The sequence below is a fragment of the Micromys minutus genome (assembly GCF_963924665.1).
Source record: "Micromys minutus genome assembly, chromosome: 22".
Taxonomy (NCBI): domain Eukaryota; kingdom Metazoa; phylum Chordata; class Mammalia; order Rodentia; family Muridae; genus Micromys; species Micromys minutus.
Window position 1 is genome coordinate 31,453,670 of NC_137957.1, and position 25,253 is coordinate 31,478,922.

The following is a 25,253-nucleotide window of genomic DNA, read 5'->3' on the forward strand; positions in this document are numbered from 1 at the left end:
AGGATTCTTCTAGAGCCTCAAAGAAGCTACCAACACTTGACTTTAAAGTAAGATGCTAGGCAGTTTGATACATGCTGATTAAACATTTGTAAAAATATTAATTGGAATTACAAAAAACAATAATACAAACATAAATTACCTTCTGTAATTATCTAAGATGGTAAGAGTAAAAATTTCCCTATGGTCTTAGGTTTCAATGAGATAGATCTACTACTAGAATATAATATTTCTTATTCAAGCTTCAATTTTATTACTTCCTTTTAGACAGTAAGTCAAACAAAGGTGTTTCAAGTCTTATGTTGGATTCCCAAGAAAAACGTGACAGAGCTGTTTGTTATTCCTATGTCTTTGAACTTGTTTAAATTTTACTCTCATCAGAAAGGATACCAAGAACCAAATTATACACAGTGTGGTGGTTAATTCAAGCAGAATTCCAGTTCTTTTCATTGTAAGGTTTGTTTGTTTGCTTTAATGTTTTTCCTGGGAAGTCAGGTTTTATGTCTGAACACTAGGAAATGTCTCAAAGTATTTTCTAAACTTCTCCAGGTTTCCAATCTCTTAAATTTGATAGAAAATAAGCATGTAAAAGAGTTTCAGTAGAAACGTGCTAAAGTGATTCATCACTTATAACTTAAAATTAATTCCTGAAAACATCATCGTTACTAAGTTGTGGCCAAGTACACAACACCGGGTAACGGTTCTTTTTTTTTTTTTTTTTTCAAATTGGACATCAACACTTAAGGGAATCACCCACGTGGAGGCGCATGCTCTGTAGCCGCACGATCACACTACAACTCCCAGAATGCACCGCGACCAAGCGGGTGCTTCCGGTATTGAGTGCCCCGCCTCTCTCCGGGGTGGACCTTCATGGTGCTGTTGGTATCCTCTGACTGGTGTGTGGATTCACCCTGCTTGTTGCTGCAGACTTCCTCCGCCCGGGCCTCCGCGCAGTGGAGACAGGTTGCACCATGAACCGCCTGGGCTCGGTGCAGCGGAAGATGCCGTGCGTGTTTGTGACGGAGGTGAAAGCTGAGCCTTCAGCCAAGCGGGAGCATCAGGTACCCGGCGGCGTGTGCTGCTGGGCGGCTCCTCCAGTGCTGCGCTGCTGCCCGTGAGCCCTGCAGGTTTTACCCGGGAGGTTTGGGTGAAGTTCCCATTTTCCCTGACCTACAGCTTCTTGTATCTTCTTAGCTGCAAGGAGTGTGGGAGAGTCCTTTTTAAATTGTACCCTCCCTGATCAGGTGACTCAGACGTGTTCTGGCAGATTCGAGAACCTACATCGTAATCTTCCCTTGACAGCACTGGAGTAATGAGGTATCATGGCAGTCTGACATGGAACTACTGTCAAAAGTCTGAGAAGTCCTCGTTTACCTGTTGTGTGCTAGGAACCCCTAACAGTCTTGACAGCTAGCCTAACTAGATCATGCAAATCAGACCTCTTGGAATTTTTTGTTTTGAATTCTTATCCTAAGATTTACTAGTCGTGTTGCTACGTGTTTTACACAGAGCGAGCCTTCAGTGAAAGAGAAACTATATAGTTTATGTCAGTGTGATTCTTTGTTATGTAGCAAAGTTCTTCACCTCTCAACTTAGGATCAGCATATGCATCTGTAGTGAGTTCCACTCTTCCACATTACCACTGTACCATTGGCCCTCTGGTTTTTATTATTATTATTATTATTATTATTATTATTATTATTATACAAAGAGGTTTCTTTGTGGCATTTTCATACTTAATTTGGCCCCCCCCCACTTTATTAACAAACTTCACAAACTCCTGCAGTCTCCCCTCCCCCATGCCCTAATACCTCTTCTATTTTGGTACTCTATTACTCTCCATCTTTAGAGCCCCATTTTTTCATTTTTCTCCTCTCACGGGCCCCTTTCTTGCCTTTTAGATTAAATGCCTGTTAACACACAGATAACCGGATAGACTCTGGGCTTGGCAAAATATGGGAAACTCCCTTCATTAGCAGGGCTTCTTCTTTGACCTTGTCTGGGGAATTCTAAGGCCCCACATACCTCGCAGCCTCAGTTAGATCACAGGATCAGTTCCCTTTCTTCTGGTAAGAACCTGTTCAGGCAGCACCTGAGACTCCTAAAGTGCTTCCCCCTGCTAATGAGGCATTTTGGTACCCTAAACCCTGAGCAAGTGCTAACCTTTACCCATCCTACCCTCAGTCCCCCAAACATTATAAGCTTTGAATCACCAAAAGTAAAGTTAATCTGCCTCCTGATAGTTGGTCCCAGTGTGGGTATTCAGACACAGTACTTATTCACAGGGCTTCCAAAGCCGTTCCACAGCCTACTCAACCTGCACACATCTCTATTCCCTCGTGAGCCATATTGGGTGATGATCCAAGAGATGGGGGAGATCCACGTGTTAGCACCTTAGGATAAACTCCAGTCTTGCACGTGCTAGGTAAATGCTTTCCTGTTGAGCTACATCCCTGACCTGTAAGATGCTTTTACAATCTGACTTGAAGGTTTTATGCAGATATGTAAGATCAACACAACTGACCAGAGATGACATGCTAAGAGAAATGTGTTTTGTCATGCTGTTGATAACAGTCATGAAAAGTGTATTCATGAAACATTTTGACTTTGGCTTTTAAAAGGAATTGTCAGTTTTAGAAACTACTGGTTAGGGGTGGGGGTTGTTTTGTTTTCGGGAAGTGGAAGGGACATTGAAGAATTATGTCAAAAGGTTCTTAGTGATACATATCTTTGTGACTTCTTTATGATGAAATCACGTCTTGTTTATACTTTTATATATTTTAACATGTTCCTGTGGTAATCATGTGGGTTTCAGGTTTGCAAGAAAGTTTTAGAAACTTAAATAGCCATCATTTTCTCATTTTTTGAAAATGTGGCCCAAGACAGAGGCCATCTCTCCGAGACTCCCACTACAACTAAGAACCAAGTGTGATTTGAAAAATAAATTGTGTAAATATCTCATTATTGAGCAGTAGGCTTAATCTTGGAGTACGGAGAGTCATTATTGGGAAATATATGGGTTGGACCAGAACAGCCTCTGTGATTAAGCAAGCATGAGATCTAATTTTACCTGCACTTTCGTTCCAAACACACCCAAACACGAGTGTTGACTTGCATTCTTCACATAGAAGAATGTCCTGTCTGTGGGCCTTTTCTTCCCATCCATCAGATCTGCTCAAATGTTCCTCCTCCAAGGACTCCCTGTCCTTCTATCCTCTCTCCTCTTTGGTACTTCTCAGTGTTGTAGCTCACTAAAGCTGATAAAGTACATCTTTATCCTTCTCAAGAATAGTGTTTATTGTAGCTAATGCATAGTCACAAAGAATGGGATTGTTCATCTTGAACCTGTACTGAGGATGCAACAGAGTAAGGCATGTTCCCTGGCTTCATCGTGGGGGATAACAAGTGGGTAAATACTCAACAGTCTGTGTAGAAGTTGAACTGTACTGTCAAGAAGGGTAGGCGAGCTGGTGTGGCAGGTCAGGAGGGCAATTCCAGAACCAGAGGCTAAAGCAAAAGGGTTAGGATGTTAAGGGTGGTCGGGGCTCCAGAGCAACACAGGTCTAAAAAACAAACAAACAAACAAACATTCGGGAAACTTGAGAAACTGAATTACTTCACCATTTCTTGCAGAATGAAGAGCAGACAGACCTTTAGAATGGATGACGTTAGGCACCGTTCAGGCAAGCCTGTGTGTGGAGGCAGAGGCTGTGTATCTTACACCAGTTTTTCTCTCTCTTCTTTTAAGCCATTTAAAGTTCTGGCAACTGAAACTCTAAGTGAAAAGGCGTTAGATGCAGACGTGTACAATGCAGTTGCAACAGAAAAGGTGGATGGGACATGTTGCTATGTTACTAACTACAAAGGTAAAGCACAGCTGTTCTGTTTACTAAAAGTGCTATTGTATAGATCCCGGGCCATCTGAGATGGGCATTGACTCCTAACTCTTGAAAACATTACTGTAGTCACTTAGTGGAAAAAAAAAGGGTGATTATGTTTCCTTTTCCTGGGGAAGGAAAAGATATGTGACTAACAATAACTTGATACCATGAAAGGCCAGGTACCCTGATAAAAAGGTGTTGCATAATCCCTTATTTGAGGAAACTGAGTCTCAGCCGGGTTCAGTAATGTCTAAGAGCACTCAGTTAATGGCCACACAGTAATGGAACCTGGCTTTGTCCTCTTCAGAAGCTTGTCATTGCATCATCCCAGTGCTGTGTCCCGTGTTTTTATTCCTACTGGCCAGGTCTCTAATCAGGAACATACTTTAGGAAGTTCAGAGTGATGAGAGACAGACATTGTAATTACTGGTGGATGGTGAGATTAACTCTCAGTTCCAAGGATAAAAATAGGTAGGTGAGCTAGATCTTATTCCTTGGTGTCAGGTAATGTTCTGAAATGCACTCTAAAACTTTTCAGCTGTGATAAGATACACAGAAAGTTTTGCCCTCGTACCTGGACTTTAGAATGGTGAAGAACACTGGTATTAAGAAGATTCACATGGTCCTACCCTCACCACCATTCACCTCTAGAATACTTGGTCTTCTCCAACTGAAGCTGCTGGCTGGGAACTCGCCCACCTCCCCTCTCCACAGAGCCCATTCCCAGCCTCTTAGCCCAGTGTCTCTTAGTTTGCCTATAGGTAAGCATGGGAATGGCCTCTTTGTAGCTGGCTTACTCTTTCATCTTAGCACAGTGTTCTTCCCTATTGGAACATACCCTACATCAGATTATGTACATTTTTAAGAAGCTTAATATATACAGCGTGCATTTGTTCACTTCAGTCACTGATGGGCATTTTTGCATTGCTTCCACCTTCAAGCCAATGGTAAAAGCGTCGCCTGAAGTACTTACTACCTTCTGCTTTTTGGGTATGATCCTACACATGGAATTACTGGATCTGATGTTAATTTTCATTTAGAAAATTTGAGTAACCATCATTTATTTTCCATAATGGTCATACCAGAAGTTCTTGTCTCTAGATATTCTAATTTTTCTATATCCTCACTAGGACTGATGATGATGATGATTATGATTATTATTATTATTGGTGATAGTAGCCATACTAATGATAATGTGTGAAGTGCAGTTTTATATGTTTAACAGTAAAAAGGGCAAAGAGTTTATGCAACCAGAAACAATATAGTTTGTATCTAGTTCTTTGTGTTGTGTGTATGGATAGCTAGTGCTATTGGAATTAACTTTCTATGTTGGAGTAAGCTCTATCTGATTCCTATGTGATGTGCATTATGGGAGTAATTAGTGTTGGAGTCTTACTGCTTAAGAATGCTCAGGACAAAGATGACAGATGGACAAATACTCAGTAAGGGTGTCAGAAGTAAGCCTATCGAAGAGCAGAGCAGCAGGTGTGGAAATGCCGCGGGCAATCTGTGTTTTATCCTGCTTTTGTCCTGCAGGACACATTTTTCTCAGAGTAGGAACCCCTGATATGTTCAGGTAACACTTCAGAATCAGGAACTTGAAGAAGAGCCTGACTTGCAGGATTGTTTCTGTTTCAGCTGGTTGCATAAAGATCTTCCAGCTAGGTAAGCAGTGACTTTAGCAAGCAATGCAGAAGTCTCAGTGAAACCAGATACAGTTCAGAGGTCTCACTTTTAGCAGTAATTACACCTGGATTACAAACCAACCCCTCACCAGTGTGTGTAATGGCTTGACCTTGGATTAAGCCCACACTGCAGGGTAATGTTTGGGGCACTTGTAATCACAATCACCTGGCTGTGCCCACTCCTTTTAGGAAGGGACCTGCTGTTAAAGGGCCATGCATTTTTATCACCCTCTTAACAAAGGAAGTGCCTCCTTTCACACACTGGGATGATGCCTCAGGGCTGCGCAGCATACACTGCATTTCTTTTGTCTTTCAAGGCTGTCAGGGTTTTTCTTAGTTTCCTTCTGACCTTTTCTTTTATTACTACATTTTTAGGTCAGCCATACCTTTGGGCTCGATTAGATAGAAAACCTAACAAGCAAGCTGACAAAAGATTTAAAAAATTTCTACATTCAAAAGAAAGTGCAAAAGGTTAGTGATTTTTTTCTTTAAACTTTTTGGATCTAACATTTGTGGTTTATTGCTATGGTTCTTCCATGTACATCCATCTTGAATTTCTGTCTTTGGGAAAAATAATTTTATATATTATATAGTCATTTATATCTCATATATATTTATATATTATATACTTATTCATTTACTTATATATAAATAATCACTTTTTGGACTAAAATTGACACGGTGCTCTGACAGAGGCAGTCTGGCAGACACATGCACAGACATGAATACTGAAAAACTATCGGTGCAGTTTAAATGTACAGCATTATCTGGGATACATTTTCATTCTGTTTGTATGAGAAAAATATTTTCCTAAATCATGTTGTGAATATGAAGATCGTCTTGTTATAGCACCGTTGACTATATTATACACATTCATTACCTATCTATGCTCATTTGTATATATGACTTATGAAGTACTATGTAGTGAGCACATTAAAACTCATACATCCTCATAGACTATTGGCTACTTTAGACCGTAGTGTGTACGTGGTAGTGTACTGAAAGCTGAATATTTAGGGTTAACTCCCTAGTTTTGGAATGTAGTTGCACAGCAGTGATAATAGGACTTACCACATCTGAGATGATGGATTCATTATGCAACCATGTAAAGTGTAGCGATGCCTTCTAGAGTTTCACTGGAACACTGAGGAAGACTTCAAGCCTGTCCCAGAGTGCTGGATACCAGCAAAGGAAATAGAAAAGCAGAACGGGAAGCCATTGCCTGATGAAAACGGACACATTCCTGGTATCACGTAATCCCCTCCCAAGTGTGCTTTGTGTTTAGTATAAGAAACAAACAAAAAAAGGTCCAATTAGGAATTTGTTTTAATCTAGCTCTTCAGTTTATATTTATAGTGCAGAATTTCTGAATGAAGTTTCTTGAAAGGTCTTAAGAGTTTGTATTTAAAACATAGGAGGAGATATCCTTGTAGGCTTGAATGTTTCTCAAGGATGAGCATATTTTATCAGGTTTTGGTTAGAGTGACTTATATGTAGCAAGTTTTCCGTATTGAGGGAGCTTAATCTAGCAATAGAAGTACGAACCAGTAACAACAAACAGGAATTCAGTGACGTGTTGAGCATGAGTGGAACAGTGGTGCACACTGTGGAACACCACTGTGTCTGTTTGTTGTCTCTGACACTAGGGAGAAGCTCACTTTATTAAATGAAACGTTGTGACAATACTAGGCATTTAGAAAAGATACTGAAGCGTTTTTAAGAGAAGAACCTTTAATGCTTTTTCAGTATAGTGTTCAGTTGCTCCTGAACCAAGATGAGTTCTTTGAAGAATATGTTTAATCCATGTTTGTACCCAACAGGGTAAACAACGTTATAACTACAACGAAAATAGTGAAAGTGTTAACTTCCTCGCTGATTTTTGTCTGTATAAGGGAATCTAGAAAATAAGGAATGTTTATAACCAAAAAAAAAAAAAAAAAAAAAGAAAAAGAAAAAAGAAAAGAAAAGAAAAGAAAGGTCTGTATCTTTTAATAGAATAATTTTTTCTTTAATAGGTTGGGTACCAGTAGAAAAGAACAGCAAGCAATATTGCTGGCACTCGTCCGTAGTGAATTATGAGTTTGGAATTTCCCTGGTACTGAGGCACCATCCTGATGATCCTGGAGTTTTGGAAATTAGCACTGTTCCCCTGTCAGAGCTTTTGGAGCAAACTCTGGAGCTGATAGGAACGAATATCAATGGAAACCCATATGGTAAGCGAAGGTGTTTATTATAGAGAGAAGTCCTAAAGTCTCACTGAGAAACATACTGAGGAGGGAACTAACACATCTGTGTTTAGGTGAGTTAGCTGGGTGAAAAGGCACTGGTCCCTGTTAGGTCATTCATAAATATAGGCAAAAGTCAGAATTGGCAGCGTACTGTATAAAGCATCAGGGCGGATGCCAGGATGATTGAGTTAATCAGTGGCATCCTGGAGTAGAGTTGAAAGGAGTCACAAAATAGAATAAAGGCACTAAAGCTGTAAATACCAATTCCAGAGACATCAAAAGCAGATGGAAGGTATTGGAAAGTGGCCCAGTCCATACGAGTTTGGATCCCTGACATTCATATTAAAAGCTGGGCACAGTGGTGCATGCCTGTAGTCCAAGAGCCAGAGAGGTGGAAGAGGCTCTCTGAGCCTTGCAAGGGCACGCAGTGTAGCCTAGTCCAGGTACAGAAAGACAACCTTTTTCAAATTATAAGATAGAAAACCATTGAAGATATTCAGTGTTAATCTACTGTCTCCATAATGCAGACTGCAAACATGCACACACCTGCATTCCACAGAAACACGTGTGCAGACACAAGTTTCAGTAGGTTTTGAGTGATGGGTATAAAGCTTACATATAGGATCAAAGATGCCATCAGGGAAACAAGGAGTAAAAGCAGAGTGTAGCTAATGATATAACACATGCTAACAGATTTTTCTCTGTAAAAAATGTTTGATAGCCAATATTTTAAGCTCTGTTAGCCGTATCTTTGAAATGGGCCATCAGTAGTACTTACGTGAATAGATAAGGCTGCATGCCAGTGAAACTACTTACCATAGATAGGTGTCTGTCTGAACATGGTCCACAGGTCAGTGCCCAAGGCCCAGTGCAGAGAGTGCACGGAAGTGAAATTTAGTTTATGGAAGAACTGCATTTGAATGAAAAAAGGACTTATGGCACTTGGAATTATTCTCTACAGAAAAACCAAACTTTTTGTTAGCATTAGCCCTAAATGTTTAGACCTTTATACACTTGGCAAGATACATTTTCTCACTCTTCCTAAAAAGAATCTGACTGAAAAAATGTTTGTTTTCTGAAAATTTTACCATTTTAGGGCTAGGAAGCAAGAAATACCCATTACATTTTCTTACACCACATGGAGCATTCCAGGTCAGAAACCTGCCTAGGCTGAAACACAATGACCTGCTGTCCTGGTTTGAAGACTGCAGAGAGGGTCAAATCGAAGGGATTGTGTGGCATTGTGGTGACGGCTGTTTAATTAAGGTAATGACAAAAGCAGCTTAAATATGTTCAGAAAATAAAGATGTGACACTTGGTTTCTCTGTGACGACTGTATTCATTCTGGCACTCAGTCTCATTTCGTGCACCATGAGGATGAAACAGAGTCAAGCCTCTGGGAAGTGTCAGACTGACTACATACTGATGGAGATGTTCAGCCAGGAACTGTCTACACCAGATGTGCTTCTGAGTTAAAGTGATAACACATTCCCTCCTGGGAATTCCTGTGGCACATTGAGTTCTCTAGGACATGCTGTGCTGTGCTTAATGTAACTCAGTACTTCCCAAACTGACTTATTAGAGATTTTGTTGAGTAGAAAGTGCCTGGTGCAAGTTTCCCAATGCAGGGGAATGGACAAGGCATTCCCTTGAGGTTTAGAGGAGGGAGTGCACCTTCCTGGAGACAAGTGGAGGGGGAGGGGGGATAGGAGCTGGGTGGGGGAAGGGGAGAACATTTCAAATGTAAATACAGAGAGTATCTAAAAAAAAAAAGAGAAAAAAAACATTTATCAATCAATGTAAAATAGCAATAAATTAGTTATACTTTAACACAAATACCTTGATGAAAAAATATTTTTCCAAATAAAATACATTTGGTGAAAAAAAATAATAAGAAAGTGCCCAGTGGTGGCAGCTAACACCCTTTGTGTCTTGTACCCTGGATTTGTCTGATCTCTCCCAAATCTGAGTCTTCGCACTGCCATCTCCACTGTTCAAACTGGAAGCCCACCTCCACTGTTTAAGTCCTCTTGCCATTACTCCATAACAGTTCAGCGCTCTCATCTGTGGAATCTCTGTTTCCTAGTCAACTAGGTGCTCAGTTTACTTTGGGCCGTGTGCAATTCTGTGGCTTGAATTGCTCTATTGCCCCGGGAAGCACTCATCTTTCATTTCTACCCTGATTGATTCTTCACAACTGACTTACCACTTCCTGCGCAGTGCTGTTCCGGTGTGATAAGACTTACCAGTATCCTCCCTTCACTCCCATCACTGTTGGGGAAAACACACATTATCTGGTTGTTGTGTGACTGCTTAGTTCTAGGGAGATGTGAACAAATGCCCACTTACACAGAGAAGGCACTGGACACATACTTGTGAACCAGGGACTTTACTGTGGTTACTTAACAGGAATATGGGTGCGGAGCTACTTGCCAGGAGCATGGAGGACCCAAAGGCTGCAGATCAGCAAGAAGCTCTCAGGCTTGAGGGACTACACAAAAGCATCATCCTAGGGACTCCCTGCACAGTCTGCAGGCAGCTCCCCGCTGCTTTGGTGGGAGCAGAGTCTTCCCTCCAGTGACTGGAACCTCACACAAAGTTTTGGGAATCTTGTGAAGTCTGTTTACTTTCTGGGTCTTAAAGAGGCTCCATCTAGGGGACATGTTTTCACGTGGAGAAACTGCTACCCAACCATGTCCCAGATTACCCTACCTAGCATTATACCAATAACATTCCCTTTGGTGACAGTACAGTCTGGCTCACACTTTTCTTTCTTTGTTTTTTTCTATAGTCACCAACAGATTATATTCATTAAATTTTCAAGAAGTAGTTCCTTTCCTAATTTTGTTACTGGCATTTTCGGGTGTTAGCAGAGTTAACAAAACAATAGCTCTGCCTTCAGGAAGCTCATATTCGAACAGGGAAGACAGACTATGTCAAAAGAACAGCTATAGCATTTAATTAAAATAAGAAAGAAAAGGTAAATCCTTACATTGTACCTGGCAGGTAGCAGACACCCGAAATAAGTATTTACAATTAAGTTATGTAATTTACAGACTAAAGCTAATACCATAATTTTTTCCTCCTTACAGGTCCACCGCCACCATCTTGGTTTATGCTGGCCACTTCCGGATACTTACATGAACTCCAAACCAGTTATTATTAACATGAACTTGAACAAATATGACTGTGCTTTTGATAACAAGTCTTTGTTTAATCAGCTTTTAAAAATAGATAAACAGAAATTTGATAGGCTCAAAGATATAATCCTTGATGTATAAGATGGAAATAATATTTGGGATTATTTTGATTTTTTTAATATTAAACAGTTTGCCATGTTTACAGAGTCAAACTTTCAATTTAATTTTGCTAGCTGTTTGGCAAAACATGTCAACTTCTAAAAATGTTTCTAGGTATGTATAGAAATCATTGTTAGAATTTGAATATCTTAACACAAAAATAAGTATAAAATAATCAACTTTAAATTGTAAGATCATTATAAGCTTACCTTTATGCTTTTAGAAAATTTAAGATATGAAAATAGGAATATCATACCTCATTGTGTACTGTATAGTCATAAATTATTAAAATCTTCAAAAATATACTTTTCTAACAAGTTAAAACTAAATATGATTTTATTTTTAAGCAAAAAAAAAATACAATATTTTGAGATGTAACCTCTATAGAGTTCAGACTGCTTGATTTCCAGCTGAAACCTTTTAACTCATAGTTTTAACTGTACAGTTAAAGGAGGCTGTTAATAAATAGGTAAACTGTTAGAGCTCTCCCCATCTTCTGGCTCTTCAGAAGCAGCACCAGGGCTGGGCAATTCAAAGCCAAATTGTTCAGAAAGTTTTTTTAACTTCTCTTCTAGTAGAATATTTTTTTTCACTTCTTCCTTATAATTATACTTCAGGTCTTCAATTTCTTCAAAAAATGAAGGATCAAAATTCTCCAGTTCTTTTTTCAGCTTTTTAATTTCCTCCTAAAAATTACATACAGGATACATGTTTTGGTTTGGAATTTAGATTTGATTATAAACAGGAAAACTCAAAATCTTAGATAATTTTCTTTATATTTTACTGTTCACGGTTCCATTGAACCATGGGAATAATGTACAGGCTGTCATCTTTGGCTTTATTTTAAGACTGAATCTTAAACTGCTTCAAGTTTTCTCAGGCAATCGAGAGGGACTTTGCTTTTCACAACATTTAAGACTTTTTAGTATTTTTAATGTTCTGATTTTTTACCTTTCCTATCTAATATTTATGATCATGCAAACTGTGAGACTTATAAAAGTGAAGCCCCTGGTGAAGGAGCGTGAATGCTAACAGCATTTACACCAACAGTGAAGAGCAGGCAGTGCTCACTTCAGACCGTTGTGTTTCTGGAGTCTTAAGGGAGAGAACAGAAATGATTTAAGGGAAAGATCCCAGAAAATAATTTCAAGGTCTAAGCACTTTTCCCACCATGACCCCCAAATTAAGAAAACCTGCTATTAAAAGGTTTGCATTGGTTACAATTAAAAAAAATAAATTTCTTCTCTAATCCTTCATGTTTGTCTGATTGTTTGCTTTTGCAAGTTGTTTAATAAAAAGTTGCCATGAGTCAAGACTATTAAAGTGTAAAATAAATCCACGAAATTTTAGGCACATACTTAAAGATAGTGATCATAAAAATGTTTCCCAAAGCTGATCTCACAGAACACTGGGCACACTAAAGTGAGATACAAGTAACAATTACCTTCAAATGCTGCTTGTCCAGTTCCGACCTTCTGAGTTGTGTCTCCAGGTCATTTGTCTTTTCCTTCAGGTGATCAGAATCTGCCAAAATAGTCATGAAAATTATGACTTAGGTTTCCTTCACTGTGAGTGAGTTAAAGATAGAGGATCTGTTTCAGAATAAACAGGAAACATGAAACCTACAGTCTGGCATCTTCTGGCACTGTATGGTGGGAAGGCTTGTCCTGCAAGCCATATGCTACTACTAGTAGGCATGGTGACAACAGGGCAAGCCAGCAGGGGTAGCTGCTAGGGTTTTTTTATATGAGAGAAATTCTTATTTTACAGAAAAAACTCTTGCAACTAGTAAATTTGTTAGGTACCAAATATACAGGCAAAGAACTAATCATATCACACATTAATACAAAGTAGCATCAGGACTCTCCATGAGCTCTATGAAACAGTTTCAAATTATTCAGAATATAAAATTGGTAATAGCCAGAAGCTAGAAAGAACCCAGACATTCTTCAATGGGAATGGATACAGAAATTGTGGTACACTTACACAATGGAGTATTACTCAGGTATTAACAACAATGACTTCATGAAATTTTTAGACGAATGGATAGAACTAGAAGCTATCATCCTGACTGAGGTAACCCAGTCACAAAAGAACACACACGGTATGAACTCACTGGTAAGTGGATATTTGCCCAAAAGCTCAGAATACCCAAGATAAAATTTATAGACCACATAAAGCTCAAGAGGAAAAAAGACCAAAATATGGATGCTTCAGTCTTCTTAGAAGAGGGAACAAAATACAGGAGGAAATACGGAGACCAAGTGGAACAGAGACTGAAGGATAGGCCAACCAGAGACTGTCTGACCTAGAGATCCGTCCCATATGCAGCCACCAAACCCAGTCACTATTGCTGATGCCAAAAAGTGCTTGCTGACAAGAGCCTGATATGGATGTCTCTTGAGAGGCTCTGCCAGAGCCTTACTGATACAGATGAGGATGCTTGCAGATAACAATCACAAGGAACATGGGGACCCCAATAAAGGAGTCAGAAAAAGGACTAAAGGACCTGAAAGGGTTTGCAACTCCATAGGAAGAACAATATCAAGCAACCAGACCCCCAGAGTCCCAGGGACTAAACCACTAACCAAAGAGCACACATGGAGGGACCCATGTCTCTAACTGCATATGTAGCAGAGGATGGCCTTGTCTGCCATCAATAGGAGGAGAAGCCCTTGGTCCTATGAAGGCTGGTTTCCCCAGTATAGGGGAATGCAAGAATGTTGAGGTGGGAGTGGGTAGGAGGCAGGGTGGAGTATCCTCACAGAAGCAGGGGAAAGGGAAGAACTAGGAAAGGGGGGTAACATTTGAAATGTAAATACATAAACTGTCCAAGAAAAAAATGGTATAATCCTGTGGGGTAGAACGTGATACTTCATCATAATATCAGATAGTGGATGGCATGATTAGGTTAGGAGATACAGTGTAGCTATGCCAGAAGCTCTGGAACTATGCTAAGCATCCATCCTGAGGTAACCTGTTCACTGGTATCCATTCACTAGCATACTATGGAATTATTAAAGACACAAATGATATTCAGATCTTAAAAAGTCTCTGTAGTACATCAAGGGTAGCTGGGATTATAGTGTACATCCAGAAAAAATACACAAACTCAATATACGTATAACCTTTTAAAAAGTGACATCCTATAAATTTGGCAAAAAACAATTAGAAAACCATGGATCCTCGAGGAAATGAAAATATAATCATATACATGTTCAAATTGCATCCACCTATTTTCTTTAGTTTCAAAAGAAAATGTTCAGTGGTCATAAGCCACTGGTTGAGCTCGGATTCAATCTCTAGCTGGGTATACAGGTACCGAGTGCTCCTACCTAGATCACCTCTATATGAAAACTAACAAGAATGCAATGCTAAACCCTAACTTGTCATTCCTGGGATGGGAATATGGGAGACTAGTTCAACTTGTCACTGTGCCTTTTTTCAAAAACACCATGAATTGATTTAAGGAACTATAACTATATTGTGATGAACAGTTACATTTGCATATATAGATCTATAAATAAATAATTAAGCACAACTGTATCCTGCATGTGTGCACACATACAAAAATGTTTTGTATGTAATTATGTCTTATACAGGAATGACTGCTAACTTCTGAATAAGAATGGAAGTGAATAAAAAGTACATTTTTATTTTATAATAGAAAATATACAAGTATCTTTTTAAAAAAAAACTACTAAACTAACATTAAGACAACAATTGGTAACATTAAGAAGAAAATGTTCATAGGGACTGAAGGAAGTATATTCAGAAACTAGAAGCAAACAACAGCATCCATTGCTGGGCAGCATAGTATGATGAAGTCTGTAACACCTAGATGAATTACAAGGAGAAAACTTAGCCATTTAGTTGTCTAAGCAATTCAAAGTGATAGGTGGGAATATTTTCATACCTGAGAGAAACCATCTCTGAATGCGATTAGGTATTCGAGACTATAGAAAACAATGACCAGAAACACAAGACGGAAGCACTAAACAAAAACCAGGGATTGTCAACAAGTTTTATGAAATACATTACCAGGTATGCTACTTTCAGCTCTGGCTTGGTCCTTGTTAATTTCTATCTGGTGGATTAATTCTGCCTTTTCTTTATCCAGCCGATTATTGGCTAATCTAGAATATGGTGATAGTATGTTAGAAAAATAAGCAATAGGTGCCAGTCCATACGTACACAGGCAGTTCATAGAAAGTCCTAGTAAACTACACTCAGAACATGTTTCTGGCAGTGTGTGCTGGTGACAATATGCTGAAGAGGTGGCCCAGGACCATAAGGTAAATATTTACTCTCTAGGTTTCAATGCTGCCAATTCCCAAACAACAAAAAATCCACAATTTTACTATCTGTCCTGATATTACTTTCAAGAGTAGTTTTCTTAGTTAAAGACCGCAGAAATTCTTAGAAGCATAGAATTATTTTTTTCTCTTTCATTAAGATTTGCTTCTGGAATGCTAAAGTTTAATTCTATGCTGATAGAAACATTTAAACTAGGTTACACTAATGCAAATAATAGTATTGGAATCCCACCCCTTTCTGTTTCCAGACACAGGATAAAATAATAATAAACTTGGAAAAGCCCTAGTCTTTAACTAGAGTAGGCTTGGCTATATACAATAATTTTCTAGTGGATGAGGATGCATGCTCTGGGGCTGATGACCTGATTTCAATTCTTGGACAGAGAGAACCAACTCTATCAAGTTGTCCTCTGACCTTCCTTAGCACATGGCATGCACGTACCCCTTAACCACTGCATGCAGCACGCACACATGCAATGGTAAAGCATTCCAAGTAGTCAAACATAATGTATGTACCTGAGAAGCTGGAGTTCCCGCATAAGCTCTTGTTCTGACTCAGCACCTTCAGGAACATTTTTGAGGATCTCAATCTTTGAGCAGAATGTAAAATTAGAAGATTAAAAGTTCAACATGGAAATAAGACGTTTGAAAGAGATGAGTGTTAATAAAGTATACGATTTGGGTTTTTGCCAGCATGACATAACTACAGTTCTGTGTTCTAGTCTATGCATTCAAGTCACTAGTTCGTGAGCAACTCAGTAGTGCGTGCCCAGGCATGTCCTAGGTGATGGCACAGCATATAGAGGAGCTGGATTTCTTACCGACTCCTTATGTTTTTACTGAGGACAGTAGTGATACTGTGCTAGGATGTGACACAGGGAGAAAGGCTATTCATCAAAATAACCTAGGGAGGACAGGGTGCTCATATAGGATCTCTGAAGAGTCTCAGTTTAAGCAAAGATAGAAAGAAGTTCATAAGTCAGCTCTATGAGTACTGGGAATAATGACTAGTGTTTGAAGCAAAACAACCAGGTATAAAGATCTGAAGCTTAAATGAGTTTCAGTTGTTCAAAGGTTTGAAAGAGTTAATGTTGGAAAAACTGGTAGAAAACGTGAAATGATAGAGTTGTATGAAGATATAGGCTATGAAAAGCGCTGTATTGTAGGGACCAGTTAGGAAATTACCGCAGCCATTCAGTATGAGGTAATGGCTTCTACAGAGAACAGTCTCAGATTTGGGATGTACTTTAACAATACACCTGCCATGGTTAATAATGAAGATGTAGAGACTGAGAGAATAAAGTTAGTGATCTAGCTAGTGGCTTATACATACACATAAAAGAGTGAGAGTTAGGTACCATTCGCTGCATCAGTCTCCCAGGGGAGACACTGTCAGAACTTCATGTTTTTCACATTCAGGCAATTCAAAGATTGTCTTGAGCTATATTATTTGGTTTTATCATTTAAAGACTATTACATACCTGTTGTTCAAGGTCTTCAGTGTGTTTCTTAGCTTTCTGTTCTCTCTCGCTTGCTTCTCTTACAAGCTGTTTAAGGTCAGTGATACTTTGATTCTTTTTGGCAATGTCGTTTTCCAGCTCTTTCATCCTGGTCTCATACATTCTAAAAAGATAAAGAAAAAATTACTATGGTATTATATGTAATTTCTCTCATTAAAGTCTGCTTAAATCACAGTAAAATATGCAAGGCAATGTACAAAGTATTTCTTCTGTCAAAACTTTGGCTATGTATTTAGCATTAAAAGATGGTGTTAAGGGATAAGCAGCCTAATTAACATGTGCCAATTAAAATCCTGTGGAGATTAAGATCAAAGTTGGGGACTGAATTTGGCAACTGTAAAGCTGTTAGGCTGATATTTGAGCATAAGAAAATACCCACTCATCAGTTTATAAAACTCTCTCCCCACTTCCAGCACCCTTCCCTACCCCAGGAGTGCTCAGGTAGGAATAGCTCAAAGTGGCAGCACAGAAAGAGCAAGCTGTTCCTAAGCATGACTGGGAGAAGCAGTGCATGCTGTGGAAAGTAGGAAGCAACACTGATTAGTAATGGGTAAGGAAATGATAAATGGCCTAAAGAAATCAACTCAAAAGAAATCTTCAAAATGTAAGCTAAACAGTTTTACAGGCATATATTTATAGGAAGAGAATGTTTACTGTATTCAAACATTTCTAAAGGAAAATATTATGTACTGTCTTCTTAATTGATTAAAAAGGAAGGTATAGAAGAAAAGTATATAGGAAGGTATATAGAAAAGTATCTGACTGTGACAGCCCAAGAAAGGGTAGTTATGATTCTGTAAACACTGTCAAATAATTTGGACAGATCTTCCACATAGATTACAAGGGTGTGCTTACTTGACAAGGACTAACTAGTAGAGATCCCAAAGGTCAATGTGAAATATCAGAAGCTCAGGGATACTCCATCCATTTCTCTGTTCAAAACCCATTCAGGTGGTTTGAATGAGAATGCCTTCCTGTCCCCACACCCTCTCATAGGCTCATGTATTTGAATGCTTGGTCAACAGAGAACTCTTTGAAGGGATTGGAAAGATTAGGTGATATGGCCTTGTTGAAGGAAGTGTTTGATTTGGGGATGGACTTCCAGGTATCAAGAGCCTTTGTTTGGGTCAGTCTTAACTGTATGCTGGCTACAGATCAGGACCTCCCTCCTGATTCCCAGTTAGTACTCTAGCACCATGCATGCCTGCCTGAGTACTGTCATGCTCCCTGCATGATGCCAATGAAATAAACCTCTGAAACTGTAAACAAGGCCCCATTTACATGCTTTCTTTTATAAGAATTGCCTTGTTCATGTCTCTTCACAGCAACAGAATAGTAACTAAGAAAGCTAGGCAAAGTCCTTCTAGATTGTATTACTCCACCTAGCTAGCCCATATATTAACCTGGCTCCTCCCTGTTAGCATTCCTTCTAGGCTCCACGCCACAGTTATCTGGCAACAGGCAGCTATGCCTGGCTTACTATAAAATGGGATGTCTGCCCCTTCTCTTCCTAACCCCCTTTAACCTTCCCCCATCTCCCAACTCTCTCCACATGTTCCCAGCCAGCTTCCTCCCTCCCTTCCTTCCTCTCTCTGTCTCTCTCATTTATTCTTTCTCATTCATATTCTCTCTCTTCCTCCCTCCATCCCTCTTTTTCCTCTCTCTCCTCTCTCTCTCTCTCTCTCTCTCTCTCTCTCTCTCTCTCTCTCTCTCTCTCTCTTCTTTCTCTCTCTCTCTCTCTTTCTCTTTCCCTCCCTCCCTGTACTCACCTTCACTTCCCATGCCCTAAATAAACTCTATTCTATACTATATCTCTTCTGTGGCTGGTACCTCATGGGGAAGGGATGCCTCAGCATGGGCCCTCAGAGGTACCCCCTTTCACCTCACCATAATACATCTCTATTAATCACATCCTTGGCTCTTTCTCTTTTTTATAAAACACAGCATTCCTAGAGATAAATGTCGGTGGGGCACTTGGGAGGGCATGGAAATGTCTGAGATCAGCCTTGGATACACAGCAAGACTGTCTTGAAAACAAGTTGGACTTATATTTACTATGTGCAACTGAATAAGAACTCAAGTGATGTAACATGTAAACTCACTTCAATCAAGATTAAATAGTGTTATCAATTTACAACTGTCTTTAAACTGAATAGTCTTTTTATGCCAGTTAAGTAATCATTTTTTTGTTAGCTCACAGAAACAGAAAAATAAAGGCAGGGTCTAAAATATATCTTGGCCCACAAAGGGATATCATCTGTGTAACAGCACAGTGAAAAGATGGGAACTGGCTCTTTTGGAAACCAAAGTAAGCTGGACTTTCTAGAAAGACCCTGAAGCACACACGGTGTGGTAATAGCAGATGTTGAGTGAATATTTGAGGATAGAGTAAATCTCACGTCACTCAACACACGTCACAACACCTTGTTTCCCCGTCACACTGTTACACATGTTCCTTCCTACATAAGCATCCGACAAAGCCATGTCTGTAGACAGCAAAGTTAGAAATATAGGGAAAAGTCTGGACTCTGACTACTCTACACTACTATAGGAAAAACAGAGATTCTTCTCCAGGATTATAGCCATCTCTTTGTTTTCAATTATGCTTACTTAGCTTTTTCTTTTCTCCTTAAATCTGGCTGACAGAGGGAAATGCAATACAAGGTCCACACTGGAACCAGGGGTCTCACAATGTTAAGGCTCACTATCTTGTTGGCATGATGGGTGCCATGTTATTTCCTGTCATGTCAATCCAAATTGTGCAAATATGGCCTACAAGGACATCAAAGAGGAATGCACAAATGTAAGGAACTGTGAAAATATGGTGAAATAAGTTAGCTTTCACAGAGACAAGTTAGTGTCATAGACACAAATCCAATATACTTATAGAAAATATTCGAAGGATGGGAGAAAATGAATCAGAAAGTAGAGGCCAATCAAGACACTAGCGTGGCTGCTGGATTCATGTCCTGGTCTCTCTGTAAAGAAAGTTTCCCAGTATACAAATAAAGGCAATGCAGCTCATTCCAGAAACAGGATAAAATGCTCAATTGCTTAGGACATATCTGCATCCGAAATAAGTGAACCCAACCAAGAATCTAAAGCTGGAGCTCCAGAAACAGCATCTAGGAGGAGCTGAGCAGCATCAGCCGTGACCTAAGGTCAGCAGAACTTCATGAGGCACATTTAGCTCCAGGTACTTAGTCCAGTTGCAGGTCTGCTCTGTTCTGTAGCCGGCCAATAAAACTAGCTAACCAAACCAGTCAAGAAAGAAACTGAGTTTTGGAAATGATAGGGCAGAATGTAGAGACACTAGTAAACAACCAATCTGCTCATCAGTAACAAGCTAGGTTATTCAGCACATGGTTATCTCTGAGGTATTGATACAGTTAGAACATATTTGAAATGGTCTGATCCTACCTTGAAACCACAATCGACTTCCAGCTCTTGCTGTCAGCGCCTTCCAGCTGTGGGCCTCTACTTTCTGCAAACTGTAATCTCTTCCCAGTCTCTTCTAGCTGAGCTGCCATCTTGTCATTCACCAGCTCTAAGTTGTTCTTAGCTATCCGAAGTTTCTCAGAAGCTTCTATTTCCTATCAGTAAAAGCATATTAATTAGTAAGTTATGACAAAACATAATTCTGCTCACATAGATGTCAGGTATTAAAATTACTACTATAGGCTAGAAGTCATAAGACAAGCTGAATCTATGTTGTTTTAAAAACTAAAAAATATTTATTTTCATCTAAAACAGCAATCTATTCATGATAATTGGCACAAAAGATCAACTAAAGAAAGGCAGAAATGTATGTAGAAGTATTTATTATCTAAAGTATCTATTGGATACCCTAAATTTGTCATTTGTTTCACATGAAAATGTTCAGAACGATGAGACAGTTAATCTGGTTACACCTTAAAAGATGCTTTGTTTTGACTCTGGAATACTTAGAGGACTCCCCGCTATTAACACAAGCACCATGTAAGTGACTGATTATTCCTAATAATGCACATTAAGACTCTAGAGAGTACAGCTCTGGCTTCATAGTTCAGTGAGTTACTGTTAAAAGTTTTAAGGATTATAATTTCAGTTCATTCACAAAGTAATGTGTGTTAAAAACTTATACCTATTTGTCAGGAATAAGGAATATATTGTATTAGTTAAATAAAAAGAAACCTTATTAACAAACTTATTATGCTTTTTGATCCATAAATTGGGCATTGCCTAAGTCATATGCATAAATATTAACTCACTTAAAATTTTCCACAGCTCTGTGAGACATACGTGTGTGGTGTGTGTGTGTTGTGTGTGTGTGTGTGTGTGTTGTGTGTGTATTTATTTATTTTTATTTATTTATTTATTTATTTATTTATTTATTTATTTATTTATTTATTTATTTATTTATTTTTAGGTGGGTTCTCTATGTAGCCTAGGCTGGTTTCTCCTTCCAGCCTAAGTACTGGACTAAAAGGCATTCAATTCCATACCCAGCTAAGAGATAAGTATATTTACTACTCGCATGAAAAATTTGAGAAAAACAGAAACATTATCCAACTTAGAACAATTCCCAATAAGTAGAAGAAATAAGAACATAAACCATCCCAGTTCTAAATTTCCATATAAATGTATCTCTTGACCAAAGTAAAATTCATAAATTCTCTTAATATGTACTTAATATGTAACAGACACTGGTGTCAAAGATCTCTCAATTCTGATTTTGACAGGATATGTCAATGAAGATAAGTGTAATAAGTCATAATCATCTTACTTTCTTAAGTTCTTTCCGAAGCCGTTCATTTTCAGCCAAAATTTTCTCAGTGCCTTTGCTCTTGGATTCACACTGCATACTTAACTGACGTCCAAAGTGAGCTTTAAGCTTTTCTAATTCAGCCTGGTTATTGATGGAACAACATATTATCAAAACAAAAACACCAAGGAAAGATGATTGTTTATATAATATCATATTCACAAGCAATTAATTTAATAGACTTAGCAAGTTATAGCTGTATCTTTATGCATTTTTATATGTAACTAATAGAGAAGAGGAGGTGATGCATTTGAGAGGAAGTAAGGTAAGAAGACATGGAGGTGATGAAGAAAAGGAAAATGAGTAAATGAAGCAGTTCTATTTTAATTCTCTTAAATGTAAAAATAAAGATTATTATTTAAACTCATAAAACTGAGTTCAAGGTAGGTAGTTTAAGAAACCTCATTTGACATGGTTATAATTAAAGACTCCCCCAAACTTGTTATTTATAACCAAAGTCCCTATTCAACCTGAGCTATTCATTAAAATGAGTTTTAACAGTAAAAGAAAATCAGGAGCCTCCACAGAATCCCGACGTAACACATCACATCTGAAATAGACACACATGATTACTCTAACACAGAAAAGAACAATTGGTTCAGAACCAGCAGAGGCGGAACAGACCCACTCTGTAACTACCTTTAGATTTCTTGCCAATACATCTGTTGATTGTGTAAAATAAAATTCTATCCACTGAAGATATTCAGTGTACTGTGCACAGACTTAATAATTCATTTAAAAGTAAAGCAAATTAGAGACCATTCATGTAAAATGAGCACATAAAAATTACCTTTAATTTTCCATTTTCCTCCTCAATAGTAGCCATTTTTTCACTAGTCAGTATTCCTGATGCCTTTTTCAATTGTTCATTTTCTCTTTGGACTTTTTCAACCACTTTCTTCATTAACCCAATAGTTTTTTCTAGCTCTGGGATTGTCTTCCCACTTCTACCAGACTACAAAAAATAAATAAATAAATAAAATGTAATATCTTAGAGATTAGGATGTACTAATGCCAAAATGGGTCTAATTTTGTACTCATCTTTAGTAATTGCTAATATTTGATTCTAAAGAGTGTGTTAATTCAATACATTTCAAAAGCATATGAGACAGTAATTATTGTTTCACTCTCCATAGATGAAAGCCAGGGCTTACATACATTTGATATTCCTTAAATCATATACTTAGTAATGGCTCAAACACTATATGATGTGTGATCTAAGTAGGTAAATCAAAATGGTCTATTTAGATAGGTTTCTCTCTAGGACAGAGGTTGTAGATGACTTTGGGTCTAGACCCCTTTGGGGGTCAAACAAAACTTCCAGAGGGTTTACCTATGACCATCAGAAAACACAGATACTTATATTACAATTCATAACAGTAGCAAAATTAAAATTTTAATGTAGCAATAAAAATAACTTTATGGTTAAGGGTTACCACAACATAAAAATACTGAATTACAGAGTCATACTGTTAGGAAGGTGAGAACCCCTGCTCAAATACACAAACATTTTCTTGACACAGAAAAGAATCACAGAAATGAAACTATGTATTTACGTTAGTTAACATATGACCTAATGAAGACATCAACATAGATTCTTTATATTTTTTCTTAAAAAGATAATATTATATAAACATTTATAGTACATATATATCTTCATATTTTTACTTTCAAACAAATGTTAACTGTCAGTATTTATTCAAGTACTTTCTATTGGTACTCTCTATTTTCAGAGAATGCATCATGTATGTCATAGTACAAAACCAACAGACGATTCAACTTGGACACCAGCTTCTTAGAGACATTTACTCACCCCTCTGACCTGACCCAGTTTGCGTTCAAGTTCCATTTTTCCTTTCTTAAGAAATTCACACATTTCCTTCAAATCTCTTACTTGATTCTAAAAGACAAAAGAAAACAATAGCAAACTGTTATAACCATATGATAGCTCCTAAGAAAAGAGAGGAAAAGTTATCTAAATTAAAAATTCAACTATGGAACCAAACAACTGTCTTTAAGCAAAAGGAATTTTGATATAAGATGTGTGGGGACTTCTATCAGCCTGACACAAGCTAGAGGAACGTCAGAGAATGAACTCCAGTTGAGAAAAATGCCTCCATATTATCAAGCTATAGGCCTGTGGTGCCTTTTCCTGCTTAAAGGTTGATGTGAAAGACTCGGCTCACTGTGGATGGTGTCATCCTTGGGCAGGCGGTTGGTCCTGAGCTGTGGAAGAAAGGAGGCTAAGAAAGGCGTGACGAGCAAACCTTTCCTCCTTGGTCTTGGCATCAGCTCCTGCCTCCAGGTCCCAACCCTGAAAACCCTTGATGGGCTGTGGTATAGAAGTCTACAATAAAACCAATCCTTCCTTCCCCAAGTTGCTTTTGGTCATGAGGTTTAAGACAGCAACAGAAACTCTAACTAACACAACAGTTGGATAAAGAACACTCTGCATACAAACATTTCATAACTATTTTGCAAACTATGGCCTTAATACACTACAAAAATTCGGATTCTCACTCTGATTTTCCTGTCCCATAATGCACATTCATAGAAACCTATTTTTCTGGTAGACAGACCAAAAAACCAAAGACACTGCACTGGCTTACTAAGTGTATGAGAAGCAGGAAGCCTAACTGCATCACCACCAGTGGAAATGACAGAATGCTCATGTTCTGATTACAAAGTAAGTCTGAAACCGTTAGCTAGCAAAGAGGAAAGCTACGATAGGGTAAGATATACAAAGTCAAAGATAGAAATTACTAACATCGGAAGTAATACTTATAAAGACACAAATAGATTTCAGTTACTGCAAATACTAATGAAATGTAAGGAATGATCTAACTCTGGAACATGTGAAACTGACACTTCTATTCTCTGGAATCCTCACTGTCAGTATGGCCTGTCTCCTATTTCTCCACTGGCTCTGCTATGCAAACCCTCTCATGATTTTAAGCCAGACCTCCTCCCTCCCCTTTTCCTAATTGGGCTTCCCCTTTTCCTGTAGCATTTTGTGTCAGCTCAACTACTATATACTAACCTGTTTCTTTGCTGTTGGGAATCTTCCTCATTGGAAGATAAGTTTTATTAGTATTTTGACTTTAATGACTGTTCTCTCTAGTACCTAAAAGCATGTCTGACAAAGTAGAGACTCAATAAATAATCCTTAAATCAGGAAACAGATATAACATCACAAAGATATCTTGTGTATATATTTCATAAAGTAATTTAAGTAAATGTAAGTGTGTGGTAAATTTGGTGAATTCAGGCACAACAGAGTCAAGTTTACCCTCAGTCTTGGCAAGTCTCTATTTGCTTGTTCAAGTTGAAATTTCAGTTCAATATTTTCAGATGACAACTTCAAGTTTTCCTTCTGAAGCTCTTGTTCTTTTTGATAATGATCATCTGACTCTACTTCTGAAGGCTGGAAAACAAAGATTTAGAATATGTTCAGCATTTAATAAAAGCCACAAAGACATACTGAATAAGGAAACATTGTCAAAAGTGAAAGTTCTAAAATGTA

General features: G+C 38.4%; 2 protein-coding genes across 3 annotated transcripts in view; one reads left to right on the forward strand and one right to left on the reverse strand.

The window, feature by feature from the left end:
• Positions 1 to 880: 880 nt before the first annotated feature.
• Positions 881 to 11,083, forward strand: RLIG1 (RNA 5'-phosphate and 3'-OH ligase 1). 2 transcript variants are annotated; one of them, XM_080935991.1, is made up of 7 exons: positions 881 to 1,058; positions 3,746 to 3,863; positions 5,939 to 6,034; positions 6,693 to 6,809; positions 7,579 to 7,776; positions 8,888 to 9,057; positions 10,884 to 11,083. In XM_080935991.1, exons 1-7 carry the CDS (start codon positions 969 to 971, stop codon positions 11,070 to 11,072), a joined length of 978 nt encoding a protein of 325 aa, XP_080792117.1. In that variant the 5' UTR covers positions 881 to 968; the 3' UTR covers positions 11,073 to 11,083. The 2 variants fall into 2 exon arrangements, with proteins under 2 accessions (XP_080792117.1, XP_080792118.1); XM_080935992.1 differs by lacking the exons at positions 881 to 1,058; positions 3,746 to 3,863 and adding an exon at positions 4,454 to 4,639.
• A 456-nt stretch (positions 11,084 to 11,539) lies between these two features.
• CEP290 (centrosomal protein 290) overlaps positions 11,540 to 25,253 on the reverse strand; it is a gene marked incomplete at its 5' end in the record, with an annotated part of 80,619 nt that continues 66,905 nt past the window's right edge. The window contains 10 exons of the mRNA XM_080935990.1: positions 11,540 to 11,776; positions 12,535 to 12,614; positions 15,132 to 15,226; positions 15,923 to 15,996; positions 16,888 to 17,029; positions 20,347 to 20,519; positions 21,692 to 21,814; positions 22,521 to 22,685; positions 23,544 to 23,630; positions 25,020 to 25,154. Of these exons, the coding sequence (XP_080792116.1) occupies positions 11,549 to 11,776; positions 12,535 to 12,614; positions 15,132 to 15,226; positions 15,923 to 15,996; positions 16,888 to 17,029; positions 20,347 to 20,519; positions 21,692 to 21,814; positions 22,521 to 22,685; positions 23,544 to 23,630; positions 25,020 to 25,154 (1,302 nt within the window). The 3' untranslated portion in view covers positions 11,540 to 11,548. The remainder of the gene's footprint in view (positions 11,777 to 12,534; positions 12,615 to 15,131; positions 15,227 to 15,922; positions 15,997 to 16,887; positions 17,030 to 20,346; positions 20,520 to 21,691; positions 21,815 to 22,520; positions 22,686 to 23,543; positions 23,631 to 25,019; positions 25,155 to 25,253) is intronic.